Source organism: Mus musculus, chromosome 2 (genome assembly GCF_000001635.26).
Source record: "Mus musculus strain C57BL/6J chromosome 2, GRCm38.p6 C57BL/6J".
Taxonomy (NCBI): Eukaryota; Metazoa; Chordata; class Mammalia; order Rodentia; family Muridae; genus Mus; species Mus musculus.
In genome coordinates, this window is record NC_000068.7 from 71435657 (window position 1) to 71453280 (window position 17624).

The window sequence follows — 17624 nt, forward strand, 5'->3', positions numbered from 1 at the left end:
TGGTTGGGAAGTTGCCAACCAGAATGTCAGTTACCCATACACTTACAAAATTCAGGTACTCATACTTGACTGCACATAACATCCACTAAGTCACTTCACCAGCCCTCATTTTTTATGCTTTGTATATTTGTTTAAATTTTAAAATAATAGATATCTTAAGATAGGGTTAGGAGCCAAACAGTGGTGGCACACACCTTTAATCCCAGCACTTGGGAGGCAGAGGCAGGTGGATTTCTGAGTTCGAGGCCAGCCTGGTCTGCAAAGTGAATTCCAGGACAGCCAGGGCTATACAGAGAAACCCTTTCTCAAAAAGAAAAAAAAACAAACAACAACAACAACAACAAAACCAAGATAGGGATAGGCAAAAACTTGGCATATCAAAGAAGTTATACATGTTAGTACACATTCAAGAACGAGAGGGTGTGTCATGGTGGGTTTTTTTTTCCTACATTCAAATGAATTTTAATGTGATTTTTTTATATTGTAACTAATGAAGTTAATGAAATTTTCTTTTTTGTTTGTCTTTTTTTTTTTTTTTAAGAGTTTCTCTAAGAGTTTTTCTAAGAGTCTTGCCTATCCAGGAACTCTCTCTGTGGACCAGCTGGCCTTGAACTCACAGAGATCCACCTACCTTTGTCTCCTGAGTCCTGGGATTAAAGGCGCGCACCACTACTGCCCAGTGATTTGCACTTCTTTTCTAATTGTCCTTTAATAAAACTAATTTGCCAAGCTAGCCTTTAATAAAAACTGAAGAGTGAGTAGGAATTGGATTATGAAAATGCATGGCTTCAGAGTGCTCCTGGTAAGGACAAGCCATTTGACACTGGTGGCCATCTTGGCTTTGAGAGCTACACAGGTCTTGGATTCCATGTGCCATTTCAACCCTAATTGTAGCATTTCCCTTAGCTTCTATTCCTTCAGATGCTTCTTAAATGTAACTTCTTCAGACTAATTCATATTCATTTTTTTCTCATTCTACTTGAGAATTTTCATCTAAACCTTCAAATCTAGATTTTTTTTCCACATGTGCTTCATTTAAAACTAGGCCAAAACCTGCTGATTACTTTCAACAATATAATAAGAACTGAAACTTCCTATCTTCTGCAATAGAGAATACATATTTAGAAATAATTTTATCTATTTACTATAGTAAACCTGTATTTATTAAGTAATTAATAGCTTAGCTTTCAAAGTGTATATGAACATGTTTTTCAACAATTGATGGTTTAACCAAAAAGGAAACTGCTAAGTAAGGCTTGCTGTGTTCATTGTGTCTGGATCTGCCACTTGGCTAATTTCGGCTTTCTTCCAACTTTCTGCTTGTACTTGGCTTTGCTGAACTTCTTGCAGTTTGTCATGTATGCCAAATCGTACTACTTCTGCATTCCTGTATAAATATTATTCCTTTTGTCAGGCACACTTCCTCTGCTTTCCTGACCAGATGGGATTCAGTTTTTCATACTCCCCTCAAAAACACTTCTGAGAAGTTAAAATAGCCTTCCTATAGCCTACTTCCCATCAAAACAAATTCACAATCGAAGTAATAAACAGAAAAGGAGCACTACTCCTTTGGCTTCAGTATACCAAAACTTGCCAATCAATCTCTCTGCCTCTCCTTCCCTTCCTTCCTTTCTCTCTCTCTCTCTCTCTCTCTCTCTCTCACCAGTTTCCCTGCCATCTGGGAATTGAATCAAATGCTAGATTGGTACATTACCACTTAACTTCACCATAGCCCTTCAGTCTGTCTTTTTAACTGTCCCCCTCTTACAGGTGCAGATACCTGTTTAAATCTTCAACCTTTAAACCCAAGTTAATGTCCACCTGCCTCTGTTCTCTGCTCTATAAAGATCCAATCATTTCATAGTTTCCCTGACTTATTATGCATCTCTATAGAGTCCCTGTCCCCTTAAGGTTCTTCTTGTGTATGTGTTGTGTGTGTCTGTGTATGTCTTCATTGTGTTTACTGCTTTTTTTTTTTTTAAGGGAAAGAGAAGGTTGCCTTATTTAATAGTGTAGTTTTTTCAAAATATTTCTCTTTTGTGTGCATGTGTATGTGTATGCCTGATCATATGTGTACTGCGTGTGTGTAGGAGCCTTCAGAGTTCAGAGGCCATCAAATTCTCTGAAACTAGAATTATAGGTAGTTTTTTGCTCCCATGTGGGTGCTGGGAATTGATCATAGTTCTTCAAGAGTTATTTCCTCAGTCTCACAGCTTAGCTTTTTAATTGAATGTTTGTGCAAGCAATTGTTCTCTCCCTCCTCCCTCTCACCTCCATACTCCTTCCTCCTTCCCCCTCCCTCTCTGCCTCCACCCCTCTCTACTTTGGCCTAGGACTGCTGGGCTAGTGGTCCACCACTGAGCAGCTTCTAGTGGCTTAATTGATTTCTCATTTTTGCACCATTTGTATGCAGCTAAAAAAATTATTTACTTAGAGCAAAAATTTGTGCACATCACTTTTGCTCCTATTGAAAAACTTGATAGCGACTAGGTTGGAGGCTGGTTCTGTCAGTCCTCTTCTCCAGTGTCTTCCTTCTATTGCTTTTGTTTTAAAATGCTCCAGCAGTAACAAGCTGCTATGTTCTATGTGCACATGCAAAAATGTACAGGTAGTGCCTTCCTTCCCGTTTGTAGGATAATGTTTCTTCTTAGATTCAGCTTAGGCTGGGGATATAGCCAGACAGAACACTTGTCTAGGGTATGTTAGTCCTTGGGTTAGGTCTTGAGCTACACACAAGCATTAATGCGTGCAAAAGAGGGAGAGAGACTGAGTGAGAGCAGATTTTACTTTTCATTCTCACAAGAATCCTCTTCAGCCATTTCTCAGTCCCAAGCTATCTAACATCGTGTCCTATAACACTTCGGTCACTTGTTACTATCTTCGAGGCTACTAATTTCTTGAGAGCAGAGACTATCTTTTATTTTTTCCTCCGCTGGTTTTCATAATTCTTTGTCTATTAACAGATAAATTATGTGTTCTTTTAGAAAAACTTGTTTCATAACATGAAAGTATTCACATTTTTTTGTTTCATTTGTTTAGCAACATGCTAGAAGGGTTTATGAAATTCTTCGACTGCTGGTGACTGACATGAGCGATGCTGAGCAATACAGAAGCTACAGACTGGATATTAAAAGAAGACTAATTAGCCCTTACAAGGTCAGACTTTGAGACGCTTTTGGTACCCGAGTGTGCGTGTGACTTGGAAAATTGAGTGTATTTATGAGTCACAGCATGTGTGTGTGTGTGTGTGTGTGTACTACATGCATGCCTGGTGTCAGTAGGGACAAGAATAGGGCATCACCCGGAACTGGAGTTACAGGCAGTTGAGAGCTGCCATGTGGCTGCTAAGTACTGAATCTGAGTCTTCTGGAAGAGCAAGTGCTTTTTGCCACCGATAATCTCTCCATACCGATTTCTTTATATGTGTATGTGTTGGAGGAATATGAACAACATGATTGCAGATGCCTACAGAGGCTAGAAGTGCAGTGCTGGGTCTCCTGAACAGTAGTTAACAGAAGATTGTAGGCTGCTCACATGGGGTCTGGTCCTCAATAGCATCCAGTGCTTTTAACTACTGAGCCATCCCTCCAGGCTTTTAACCATTTTGTTCTTTGGCTATATTATATTCACTGTTTAAGAAAGGAAAGCTAGGACTGGAAAGGAAAGATATAATATAAAACTACATAAATAATATATAATAACATAAATATAATAAAATATATAAGTATATATAATTATATATATCCTTTAAAAATCTGAATGCCCAGATACATCCTTAGTTTATCTTACATTGCTTGTTCAATTTGTCAGATATTTTTGCATGTATTTTCCTCAAAATCTATTTAGAAGGTTTTTTTTAAACACATTCTTTAAAACCTTAATTTGTACAGGATAGGAAATGGTTCATTCGGTAGAGCCGTGCAAGCATGATTAATTTCAGAACTCATGAAAAAATGTTAGTGTGGTTCTATGTGCTTAATATTAGAAGAGCGTAGGGATCTGGAGACAAGATCCCTATGACTTGCCAGCTGACCTTTGTAGTTTAATTAGTGAGCTCTAGGCTAGTGAGAGACTTGTCTCAAAGGAAGTGGACAGCATTTCTAAGGAGGATGGCCCATGTTATCCTTGGGCATCCTTGAATACAAATACTCACATAGACACACACTTCATAACCAGAGAGAGAAGCAAAGCTGGGTGGTGGTGCACACCTTTAATGCCAGCACTCGGGAGGTGGGGATAGGCAGAGCTCTGTGAGATGGGGGCCAGCCTCATCTACAGAGCAAGTTCTAGGACAGCCAGGGCTATAAAGAGGTGGCACGTACCTATGATTTCAGCACTTAAGAAGTAGAGGCAGTGTGGGTCAAGAGTTCAGAGTCTGGTTGGGGGTGTAGCTCAGTTAGTAGAGTGCATGCCTAGCATGCAGCACTTCATAGCTTGTGAGCAGTGCTGCATACTTAACAATCTAAGCACTCAAGTAGAAACAGGAGGTTGGAAATTCTGAAACTTTGTCTCAAAACCTTAATTTGTGAAACATATATATATATATATATATATATATATATATATATATATATATATATATACACACACATATATACACACACACACATACATACATTTACAATGTAGAATACATGGTTTAAAGAATATTAAAATGCTGTTTTTAATAATTTTAGTATATTTTAAAATATTAAAGGGCAGTTTGATTTGAGCATCAAATTCGTTGTGTTTGTGTGAGATTTTGGGAGGTGAGATAAAATCTTGTTTATCTCTAAGTCGAGCAAGGTGATGTGTGCCTTTAATCCCAGCTCACGGAAGGAGGCTGAGGCAGGTGGTAGATAGCAGTTCCAGCCAACAGAGTTCTTACGTACCTTCAACTTCAGCCAAACAGAGCCTGTCTCAGTTGGGTGGGTGGATGGTTTATACATACTTACCTCTGGTACTTTATTCCACTTTGTCTTAGAATGTATGATTATAGATTTAAAGTAATGAGTATTGCACATTTGCCTGGTAGTCAGAAATTATAAATGGGTTCTTTTTAAGGAACATTTATTAGTTCTAGAATGGGCTTAATGTAGTTTGAGTTGTTCTACTGCCTTTTGAAAGACTAAACAAACTTAACAGTTCAGAATTCCAACCAGACTGTTAGTCTGAGATTGGATCTTAGCTTCTTAGCTCACTGTCTCTTGAATTTCTCCAAGTCCCAGAACTCACTCTGTAGACCAGAACTCAGAGATCTGCCTGCCTCTGCATCCTGGGATTAAAGGCATGTGCCACCACTGCCTGGCGTCACTAATATTCTTAATTAATTTGTTTTATGTATATGTGTCTGGGTTTATGAACTAGAGCTGAGCTGGCATGGGTGCTCTTGAACCCAGGCCCTCCTCTAAGCACGGTTAGTGCTTTTAACTACTGAACCATTTCTAGCCCCTACTACTTAAAGATTTCAATTGTAGCTATATGAGCAAATGCTTTTTTTTTTCCATCTAAAAATAATTGCTTCCTACTTAGAAAAAGCAGAGGGATCTTGCCAAGATGAAGAAATGCCTGAGACCAGAAGAGCTGACAAATCAGATGAACCAGATAGAAATAAGTGTGCAGCATGAGCAGCTGGAAGAGAGATTTCAGGAGCTGGTGGAGGACTACCGGCGTGTCATTGAGCGACTTGCTCAAGAGTGAAGCCCTTGTTCCCCAGAATACCTGCAGATTTCTGTGCATCGTGCTGTGAACCTCTGATGACCCTAAAGTTATCTATGTTCTCCTTAGTGGAATATTTCCTTTTGAGAGATTGTATATTTTAAAATACTGTCTAGAGTTTATGAACATATATTGCATTAATAAAAGATGGCTTGTGAAATACCACCGCCCACTGCTTTCTTCTTAAACAGTAAAATAAATGATTGGTTGTAGTATATTAAGTTATAATGTGGTGCTTAAGGCTTTAGGATAAATATTTTGAGTTACACTAAAACTTTGCATTTGAGTTGTATGTGGTGGTACACACATGTAATCAAGTACTGAGGCTGAAGCAGGAGGATTTCCTTGAGTTCAAGGCCAGCATAGGTTTCCATATGACACCTTGTCTCAAAAACCTAAAAATAATCTGGAAAGAGGGCTCACAGATTAAAAGAGTGCTTACCCTGCAGCGTAGACATCAGCACCTAGGCAATAAACTGGATATCTAGCACACTCCTGTAAACCCAGCTTTGAGGGGAGCAGAAACAGGATGTTGAAGGTTGCTGACTTCCAGCCTAACCAATAAACCATGAGCCCCTGTCTCAAAGTATTTTGAGAGTGACAGAGGCCACTTGGCAACTTGCTTTGGCCTCTGTGCATATACCCATAGATAAATATTTAAAGTCCAAAACACATTACATTTTGGAAGTTTTAACTGTTCCCTATGTTTAAAACCTGTTTCTTGGGGTGTCTTAGTCTTGATTTTTCTGTCTGGCAGTTAAGTTTTTAAAAGCAGCTTATAAAGAAATGGGTTTCTTTACAGTATTTTCATGCATGGCTCATTTTTGTTGGTCCTCTTTCCACTTCTGCTGGTTCCATTGCATGGTTTTTCTAAATTTGATATTCAGTGGGTATGCTTTAAATAAACTCCTGCCTATTTTACCTGCTTCTTTTAAGTATGTAAGAGAAGCCAGAGACTAGATGGAGCCTAAGACCTAAATGTTTTGCATCAGGTAATAACTGAAGATAGATATTAGCATAAAATATAAGTACTATAACATATAATATACAATTTGAACCCAGGACATGGTACCTGCCTCAGAAGCACTCAGGAGGCAGAGGTAGGAAGGTCTTGAGGCCTGGGCTACATAGCAAACACTTGTCACAAAATAAGGAACTACACTGTGTAATATAAATGTGTATTAAGTATTTTCTATCAGGTTACCATGGTGCTGAGATACATCAAGAAGTTAAGGTAATGACAAATTGTTTAATAGTCATTTCTAACAAAGTAGAGTAAATTGCTTTATACAGAACTATGACAAGGGCCGGGCGTGGTGGCGTATGCCTTTAATCCCAGCACTCGGGAGGCAGAGGCAGGCGGATTTCTGAGTTCGAGGCCAGCCTGGTCTACAGAGTGAGTTCCAGGACAGCCAGGGCTATACAGAGAAACCCTGTCTCGGAAAACCAAAACAAAACAAAGCAAAACAAAACAAAAAAAAAAAAAAACAGAACTATGACAAGGGAAAAACTTGCTGTTTAGAATACAGGTCAGTAAACCAGGTGTAAGGGTCTGGAGAGGTGGCTCAGCAGTGAAGAACACTTAACTGCTTACAGAGGACTCCAGTTCCAGGAGATCTGACAGTGGGCGCAAGGCAGGCATGCAGTTCACAGACATGTATGCAGGCAAAAACACCTATATACACAAAACACATTTCTAACAATTGACTCATTATTGATAGCCTAGAGTACAAAGTGAAATAGCCTAAATTTCTATTGGTAAAAAAAAAACAACATGGGACTAACAAGTTAATACTAGCCTTATCAACCACACTGCATGTTAAAAAGACGGCAGGACAGAATTTTTGAAGATGCAAAATTATTTCAAGTCTAAATTATCAGTAAAGTCTGAGAGAGAAAAGTGGTTCTTAGAAATCTTAAGAGACCAGAAAAACTTACCTTGTGTGGATGTCATTCAGCGGTTTGTAGCAGCATGAAGGCAGGATCACAGAACAGGATGGATGAGAAGCTCAGGGTTAGCAGGGTGGGGTGGGTGTGGCTCACAGCAGGATCTTACCTAGTGAGCACAAGGCTCTCGCTTCAATCCCCAGTGCTGAAAATGGCTTAAAACTGAAGTGTGAAAAATAAAAAGCAAAACATCTGATTCCAATAAGAAGAAACATCTGGGTGGCATGTCTGAGAATAAAACCAGTCTAAACTGGAATACAGAACTTGAGGGGGGAAGAGTGCCAGAAAGCCAAAGTGCAAACACTTAGATGACAGTGGCCAGGATCTGAGCAGTAACTAAAAAGACGTGGTTCTAAGTGGTTGAGTCAAGACTGTGAAAGCTATAGGATAGGAAATCATTGCTTTTCACTGTAAGCCTTGGGAGACTATATGGGTCCATTTAAAAATAATTTGTTTTAGGGGGAAGGGGGACCTGGAACGGGGAAAACATTTGAAATGTAAATAAAGAAAATACCCAATTTAAAAAAGAGAGAGAGACCACAGGGGGAAAGAAACTTGTTTTTGAGGCAGGTCTCATGTCTCACTAGGTACCCCTGGCTATCCATGAAGTTCACAGCTCAGCCTGCTTCTGCTTCTTGAGTACTTAGTAAAAGTGTATACCTCCACACATAACAATTAGTTCAAGGTTCAAGTATTAACATATTCTTCGGGAGCTGATGTCTATACAACTCTCAAAGGAAAAAAATATATATATATATATATGCCACAGAAAAAATTCTAAAGCTTTTCTGAAGTAAACAAGTAGAGCCTTTGCGTGGGAGTATACAACAATAAGTATTTCCACAGACTTCCACAAAGCAGAATTCACCAAGAGATAGTGAAGAAACTCACTAACAACAGCTTGGGGTGATGACACATGCCTTTCTTTAATCCCAGCATTTGGGAGGCAGAGGCAGATGCTTCTGTGAGCTCACAGCTTGGTCTGTAGTTCCAGGCAAGCCAGGGATAGATACATAGTAAGGCCCTGTCTTATAAAATAACACCAAAAACAACACTAACACTAATCTTTACTAAGATTATTTACTTTGCTTCTCAAAGAAATCAGTTTATTATGTACTACTTTATTGGCAAACATTTTGATGGAAATTTTTTTCTGCTAGAGAAAAATTGTGGGCTGGTGAGATGGTGGATAAAGCTGCTTGGCTGAAGCCTGACAACAGAGCTCAATAACAGGACCCACAAGTGAAAGGAAAAGCCTGCTCCTACAGCTTGCCTGTCCTTTTACCTCACGCACAGCATGAGCGCACACACACAAACGGTTTGAGAGATGGCTTAGTAGCTACTCTTCCAGAAGATCCATGGTCTATTCTCAACAGTCACAGGGTGGCTCACACCTTTAATCCCAGCACTTGAGAGGCAGAGGCAGGCGGATTTCTGAGTTGGAGGCCAGCCTGGTCTACAGAGTGAGTTCCAGGACAGCCAGGGCTACACAGAAAAACCCTGTCTCAAAAAAAAAAAAAAAAAAAAAAAAAAGTTGTTTCCATCTTTGGCACCTTGGTAGTGCAGATAAATCTTTGAAAGTTAATATATTTTGACAGCTTTTCATGAACACTGTAGAAATAGAAAGCAACAGAGATGAAATGGAATGACTATAGCCAAGATACAGGATCAGCCTACACGCCCAGCCTTAGACAGATGATTAACGACACAGGGTAGATCCAATAGAGTTTTATTCAGCCATAAAGAAAAATAAAGTTGGTTCGTTTCTGAAAAAAATGGATGGAACTGGAGATCATCACGCTAGATGAAGTAAGACAGGCTCACGAAGGCAAATATTGCATGTTTTTTTCCATATTCCGAATCTAGATTTTTATATATGTAACATATAGTATAATATATAAATTTATATATTTACATGTGATAGGAATGGTCTAAAGGAAGGAACAGGAGAGGTTAAGGGAGGAAAGAAAAATAAATACATATTCTCTCATATATGTAACCTAGATTCAACAGTATACACACATGACATGAAAATATAGGGGAAAACGACTGAGAGATGGAGAGAGCCAGTGGGGACCAAAGGAGAGAGGATAGTGGGAACTGTGTGTGATATATATGTATGGAAAAGTCACAATGAAACCCTTTACTTCATAGACTAACAAAAGAAAGAACTAATACTGTTAAAAGGAAAAGCACCCTCCAGTTTCATCACAGTGTACAGAATGGCTGCGTCTTTCCTCCGGCCATCTTCCTGGCCCCTGTGGTCTCCTTGGAATTAGGTGGGGTCAGAGCTGCGGTTGGTGACCTTTGCGGCTATCTCCAGTTCTTCATCTGCACTCTTGTCCATCTTAAAGAGAGGCCAGTTGGAAATGTGCTCTGGTTAAATCCTCAGGTCACCTGGACAGTCCTTTAAATGTGCAATTAACACTGGGGCAGGTGACTGCTGCAGTCTTCAGCTGCTCGGTTTGTCTGCTGCGCCTCTCTGAATCGGCCTTTGTGAAGGCTGGGTTGTGTGGCGAGGCTTGTTTTCAGGCTGCTCCTGTGGCAGCTGCCACTTGTCTTCCTTTATTCTTTATCAAGCAAAAGAGTGTGAGTGCTTGTACATCAGATGCAGAGAACACACTCTAGACGGGGTACTCCCGAGGCTGAAGCTGCTGGGCGCGCAGAGGTTCTTGTAACGCATGCTTTCTAGTTTGCATCCACAGTCTCAGTCTTGAATACAGAATCAGCCAAGGGAGGGGGAGCAGGTCTGAGGCGCACCATTCTGCTTAGTTTTGCAGGCAGTGTGTATGAGGCGGGAGTGGGTGAGAATAGGGGTGTCGGGAGGATGGGTTAGTTTTCTATTATCAAAACCTTATTTCATAATCTCCTCGTTGCCGCTCCTAGACCCTTTCCTTTTCTAAGAAAGGGTCTGCAGATTAACCCAGGCCAGCTTTGAACTGCTAATCCTCCTGCCTCTGGACCCCAAGTGCTGCTTATTAAAGGTTTTTTGTTAATGAATCAAGAAGTACAGTGTTTCATGCTTTTAAGTAGGAAATTCTGAAAATCAACACACAAATATTCAACCTCTGATATTAATAGCCAAATGAACTTCCTCAAACATACTTAAATATTTAGCAACAAATAACCATAAATCAGCAAAAGAGAATAAGTCATGATGGAAAAATCAAATGCAATATGCACTGAAAAAGGTCTTCACAGACAAACAACAATTCGTTAACTGTCACTGCCTGGAAAACATATCGGGAGATTTTTATTAATAATTCTATTGGGCGTTCTTATAATTTTGCAAATCGGTTTTTTGTTTTTCCAGATAGAATTTGTCTGTGTAGCCCAGACTGTCCTAGAACTAGCTCTGTAGATTAGGCAGGCTAGTCTCAAACTCAGAAATTCACCGTCTCTGCCTCTTGAGTACTGGGGTTAAAGGTGTGTACCACCACCACCTTTTACAGTGTTTTATAAGAGAACACATACTATATATGTGAACACAGAGAGGAAAAACAAAACAAAACTCAAATGACTTTCTACAAAATTCCAACAAGAAAATCAAGAGAATATTTTCACTCTTTTCTTTCACAAGTATGTCTCAGAGACACCTAAGAAAGCAATCGTATCTACCTTGGTGTATTTTTCTAATCTTTATATTTGCCAGTACTGAAAGAGATCCAGCAGGTATGATTTTCTGCAACCTGTGCCTTTTAAGTTCTGAATTTTCCACAGCTCTTATCAGCAAGGGATGGCTTCAATTTTTCACATCCTTACATTTGACATTGCTCAATGGAATTTATAATGTAAACTCTTTTCTTTAGTGACCAGGACTCTCAACTCTCCAGTGATATTAAGAAAAACAATATTATATTTCTTTGGAGCCTAGAATGGGCACTTGTATGTTTAGTGATCAATAACTAAATTTTCCTGGAAACTTTCCACTACTATAAACGAAAACTTTTTTTTTTCTTTCTCCAGAAATATGTAAGTAGTTGCTATTTTCCCAGGAGTTATCACCTGGAGAATATGGCAGACTCTAGTTGTTCATTCTTTTATTTAAATTTTGGACAAATGCATAGTTTTTGTTGTTTTGTTTGAGATGGGATGGGATCTCAGGTAGCCCAGGCTAGCCTTAAGCTTGCTATGTGGCAGGGAATGACCTCGAATATCAGACTCTTCTGCCATGTTGGGATTATAGAACTGAACCAACATGGTTGGTTTTATGAATCCAGGGCTTCTTGCAAGCCAGGCAAGCCCTTCACCATCTGAGGTATACCCTCAGCTCTAGCAAATGCACAGCTCTACTTAGACCTAGGCAGTCTGAAGAGATGGGGTTAGTAAAGCCTTGTCTTTCGTGTGTTCCTATAGTTCCATGGGCATCTCTGACCAAGGCAGGCAGTATTGTTAGCACTGATACACAACCACCACTTGCAGTTTCCCTTATTTGCAAGCTGAAGGTTTGAATCAGTGTGAATGGAACACTATCCTTGGTGTGCCTGGCACCAACTCCTTCGGAACAATGTTTTGGTTAAATTACCCTTGTGGTAGTTTCAATAGGAATGGCTCCCCCCAGACTCATGTGTGTGCATGCTTGGCCCATAGGGAATGAAACTATCAAGAGGTGTGGCCTTGTTGGGGGAAGGCTTTAAGGTTTTATAAGTCCAAGTCTGGCCAGTGTGTCATAATCTCTCCTTGCTGCCTGTGGATCAAGATGTTGCCCTCTCTAGCCCGGTGTGGTGACGCACGCCTTTAATCCCAGCACTCGGGAGGCAGAGGCAGGTGGATTTCTGAGTTCGAAGCCAGCCTGGTCTACAATGTGAGTTCCAGGACAGCCAGGTCTATACAGAGAATCCCTGTCTCGAAAAACCAAAAAAAAAAAAAAAAAAAAAAAAAAGATGTTGCACTCTCAGCTCCTTCTCCAGCACCATGTCTGCACGCGGCCATATTTTCCACCAGGATGACAATGCACTAAACCTCTGAACCTGTAAGCCGGCCCCAATTATTTTCTTTATAAGAGTTGCCGTGGTCATAGTGTCTCTTCACAGCAATAGAACACTAAGACACCCTGTCTGGTTCCATTCTGGTCCTCTTCCCTTGAAGAATGCTCAAGAGAAGGCAACACGCTGTCTGCTGATCTCCTGTCTATAACTGTCTAGATTCTGAAACTCTATGAGCTCCATTGTAGGGGAGGTGGGTGCTCAAGTAGAAGCAGTGCCTGGGGCGTCATTTGCACAGAAATTCTAAGACTGAGACAATGTCGTGGAAACTAAGGAGGGTAGGTGGGTCACTACAACTCCTCTCTTGTCCTGGCACCCATCTTGGTCCTGGAGGACGAGCACAAATAACAAAGAGAAACCCCTCTCACAGCTGCCTCACGCACGGCATGGCTTTCTTTATGAAATGTGGAGAGTGTACCTATTCTCTCCAGAATTTCTCCTAGATGACCCAGTGACATAGACATGATGGTCTCAAATAGCTGGTAATGGACACATGACATTCCTCCAACAAGTTTGTTAAAAAGAGTGCCCCAGAGACCACCTGCCCAAACATATAATTGTTTATTGCTGAACCTTAACTTTTAAGGGGTTCAGCCAGTACTAAGACCGGCCTCTGTAATGCACAAAGGTTATGTTTATGCAGCCAGCACTCCTAGTTCATGGAAAGAACTGCTCATTTGGCTTAAAACATGTAAATAAATAAAGCATTTCCTTATCCGAAAATTGGACAAATTAAAGGGTAGGATTGGAAATGTTCTTCTCAAGCCACAGAGTAAAAGGTTAAGAAATTAACCTGAAATCAAATCAGAAAGCTAAGTTTTCGGGGGGAGATTCAGAGGGCAAAGCTGAGGGGCAGGTCAGGAAGAGAGAGTGACTCTAGGTTAGACATTGAGCTGTAGGAAGCTGAGCAGGTTCCTAGCCACCAACTTCCCCTAATTGACCAGGGAACCAAGTTGGTAGCCATTATTAGTTCACAGGGCCTTAGTTCAGTTAGCTTTACAATGTCCATATATGACAAATGTTTCTATAAATCTTTCCTAGTTTGCTTTCCATTGCTGTGATAAAAAACCATAACCAAAAGCAACTTAGGGAGGGAAGGGTCTATTTCAGCTTACAGTTGTAGTCCATCACCAGAGGAAATCAGGGCAGGAACTGGGGGACAAGGACCTGTAGGCGGGAATTGGAGCAAAAATCATGGAGGGGTACTGCTTACTGGCTTGCTCCCCATGGCTTGCTCAGTCTGCTTCCTTATAGCACCAAGACTACCAACCCACAGTATCATCCACTCCACATCAATCATTAATCAAGAAAATGTCCCCACAGACTTACCTACAAGGAATATGATGGAGGTGTTTTCTCAGTTGAGACTCCTTTTCCCAGGTCTCTAGCTTGGGTCTAATTAACAGAAAAAAACAACTGGGACAAATGCATTTGCCCCTGTGCTGATTTGAGTGAGAAATGTGTCCCATGGGCTTGTGTGGTTGAACTTTGATTCCCAGTTGGTGGCGCTCTTGGGGAGGTTTTGGTGCTAGCCTTGCTGGAGGAAGTACTGAGGGTGGGCTTTGAGATTAAGTGGCCGAACCCTACTTCCAGGTTCACTTTCTCCACTACACCCTAGCCACTCTGCCTGCTGCTCTGCCTGCTGGTTCACAGCCAAGCTTCCCCACCATGAGGGACTAAAACATTCCCCTGGAACTAAAACCCAAAAAAACTATTTTGGGGATGTGTGTGTTGGGGGGTGGCAGGGAATGTGTTCGAGACAGAGTTTCTCTGTATAGCTCTGGCTGTCCTGGGAACTCACTCTGTAGACCAGGCTGGCCTTGAACTCAGAAATCCACCTGCCTCTGCTTTCCAAGTACTGGGATTAAAGGCGTGCGCTACTACTCCCAAAACTCTTTCATCAATAAGTTTCATCTATAAATTTCCTTGGTCATGATATTTTATAACAGCAACTGAAATATAACAAATATAACAGACTAGATTTAAAAAAAAATCTTGCATTATGGGTAATCCTAGAAAGTATATAACATTTTAAGTTGTGTCCAAAGATTATTTTATCTCATAATCCCTAGTGCATTTAAAACTTAAAAGTACAAATTTATAACAAATTATGTGTGGCATAAAGTCTTTACTTATGTATTTCTGTATCTATTTATTAGTAATCTTTCCTTTTGGTTTAAAGTTTTCATACAATGTTTTGAGCAGGTTCTTTTCCCCACCCCTCAACGACAAATATAGAATGCTCCATGAATTTGCATGTCCTGTGCACAGAGGCAGTGCTAATCTTCTTCATATGTTTCTAATTTTGGTATATGTGGTGTCAAAGCAAGGGTGCAATCTTTAATATTAAGTAAAGAGAAAGGGTAGACTGTTAAGTTTTTCAAGAACATGCAAGGAGAAATTTATTTTAGACAAGTAATCATAGACAAGTCATGTTGTTTTGTTTTGTTCTGTTTTGTTTTAGACAGGATCTCATTGTGTGCCCTTTGGATGGCCTGTAACTAACTATTGTAGATCAGGTAACCTTGAGCACACAGAGGTCTGTCTGCCTCTGCCTCCCAAGTAGGATTAAAGGTGTACACCACCATGCCCTGCAAGTCTTTTTTTTTTTTTTTTTTTTTTTTGCTTTTGAGACAGGGTTTCTCTGTGTAGCCCTGGCTGTCCTGGAACTCACTCTGTAGACCAGGCTGGCCTCGAATTCAGAAATACTCCTGCCTCTGCCTCCTGAGTACTGGGATTAAAGGCATGTGCCACCACACCTGGCACCCAGCAAGTCTTTTATGTGAACAGTGTATATATGCACATAAGCACAAGCATGTGTATGCATTCCAGAAGTCAATGTCATGTGTCCTTTTATGTCACTTTCCAGTGTCTATGTACCAACTGTGTTCCTAGTACCCATGGAGGTGGTGAACCACCATGTTGACTCTCCTAAATGGACATGGTATTGAGCTGCACCCTAAGGTCTTATCTTTATACCCATACATCTGTGTGTTTCTTAATCTTCCTGAGAGAAACTTCTTTTTGAAGTAGATGGAGATTAATATAAAGACTGACAACTGGCCAATGTGCAAGATTAATAGACTGTGCTCATCCCTAAATGGGAGATATATCTCTATCTAGATCAATATCTATCTCTTTATCTATCTCTATCTATACCCTCTCTCTGTCTCTCTGTCTGTCTGTCTGTCTGTCTCTCTCTCTCTCTCTCTCTCTCTCTCACACACACACACACACACACACACACACATACACACACACACACAAACACACACACACATACACACATACACACACACACACACACACACACACATACACACATACACACACACACACACACACACACACACACACACATTCCCTAACTCCAAGGTTCAGGGGATGATCTCCTAAGAGGGGAGCTATGAAAAGATTCTAAGGGCCAGAGGTACAGGGTGACCTCTGTGGAAGTGTTTTCTGGATGAAACAGGACCAAGGCACACATGGATTCATAATGGCTGTCACTACACGCACAAGACCTAGCTAGCCGAGATCTCAACATAGATTGGGACAAGGACACAAAGTCCCATTCATAGCTGACAATTGACAGAGCTACTGAGGGGATGAGGGTGGTCAGTTTTCTCCAGGGTTTCTGCCCCTGAAAGGATCCCCGTGCTCCAGTAGATGGCCCTACATTCATGTGCATACTGGCAGTAGATGGACTCAGTGTGTTAAAATAAAAGCACATGAAGTTGAAAGGGAAATGTGGTGGAAGGGATGAGCAGGAGTTGGAGGAGAAGGATGGGGGCGCGTGGTGGTGCTGGGAGTGTATTAGACAAAAACACATTCTATGTGTGTATGATATTCTCAAACAAAAAGAATACCCTTGGATTAAGTGTTCTCCGATTTGAGGTTTGTGATGAGTTGAACTCTGCCTCCTGAGGTTAAAGGTGTGCCAGTTGAGCATGTGGACTCTTTTATTTTTTATTTTATATATGTAGTACAGTGTAGCTATCTTCAGACACACAAGAGGAGGGCATCAGGTTCTATTAAAGATGGTTGTGAGCCACCATGTGGTTGCTGGGAATTGAACTCAGGAAGAGTCCTAAGTGTTCTTAACCGCCGAGCCATCTCTCCAGCCCGCATGTGGATTCTTTAAAATCAATGAGAAGACATCCACATATTCACAAGGAATCCTTATCGATCTCGACTGCATTCAAAGTCCAGAAACTGCTACACTACAGTTTGGGTTCTTTCACCATACACATCTTGGGGTATCATGGTCTGTGTTGAGCACAGGAAGCTACCAAGATGGATAACACCTGGTCCATGAGCGTCTGGACTCCACCGCAAAACAAGGGCAAGAGGCACAGAACCTGGTGAAATCGGGCAACAGTATCATCGAAGGTACAGCGGCTGCCTCACTTGCCTTGACATAGGGGCTATGCAAGCTGACATGCGTCATTCTTTAAATATCTAATTTAGGGATAACAGCAGTTAATACTGCCAAGCAGGAAGTGTCATCAGGGAAGGAGAAATCCTGTGAAGATACCCACAGGGCCACATAGGTGTCCCAACTATTCTATTCTGGAGTCTCTGCTGAGTAATTAATATTCTAACATTGCAAAGGGAAGCTGATCAAACTGATCCAACTTTTTCAACTAGTTGCCTGGAAATGATTTGTAACCGAATGAAAGGCGATGAAAGTGCTTTGTTGCACACTAAATTGTGTTTGTTTGTTTGTTTTTTTTTTCCTCTCGCCCAACTTCACGTATCCATGCACCAAAATGGTGATTCTATAAATACTGGAGGCTACACTTACATGACGACTTTCTTCCATCCCTGATGGGTCTGGAAGCTCAGAGAGAGAACTGCGGCCGGAGCCAGCCTCTCCTGGTGGAAGCGAGCTGGCCGCAGACGGAGCTGCTGGCCTCGACACCAGAGGCACTCGCTAGCCCGGGCTCCTGCAAGCCAGCTCACGCGCGCGCGCGCACTCGCCTCCCACTGCTTCAG

General features: G+C 41.1%; 1 protein-coding gene across 1 annotated transcript in view; it reads left to right on the plus strand.

Annotated features, from left to right (window-relative positions):
* Positions 1 to 5966, plus strand: part of Hat1 (histone aminotransferase 1) — a 52363-nt gene extending 46397 nt beyond the window's left edge. The window contains exons 10-11 of the mRNA NM_026115.4: positions 3040 to 3156; positions 5512 to 5966. Coding sequence (NP_080391.2) covers positions 3040 to 3156; positions 5512 to 5679 — 285 coding nt within the window. The 3' untranslated portion in view covers positions 5680 to 5966. The remainder of the gene's footprint in view (positions 1 to 3039; positions 3157 to 5511) is intronic.
* Positions 5967 to 17624: the final 11658 nt, after the last annotated feature.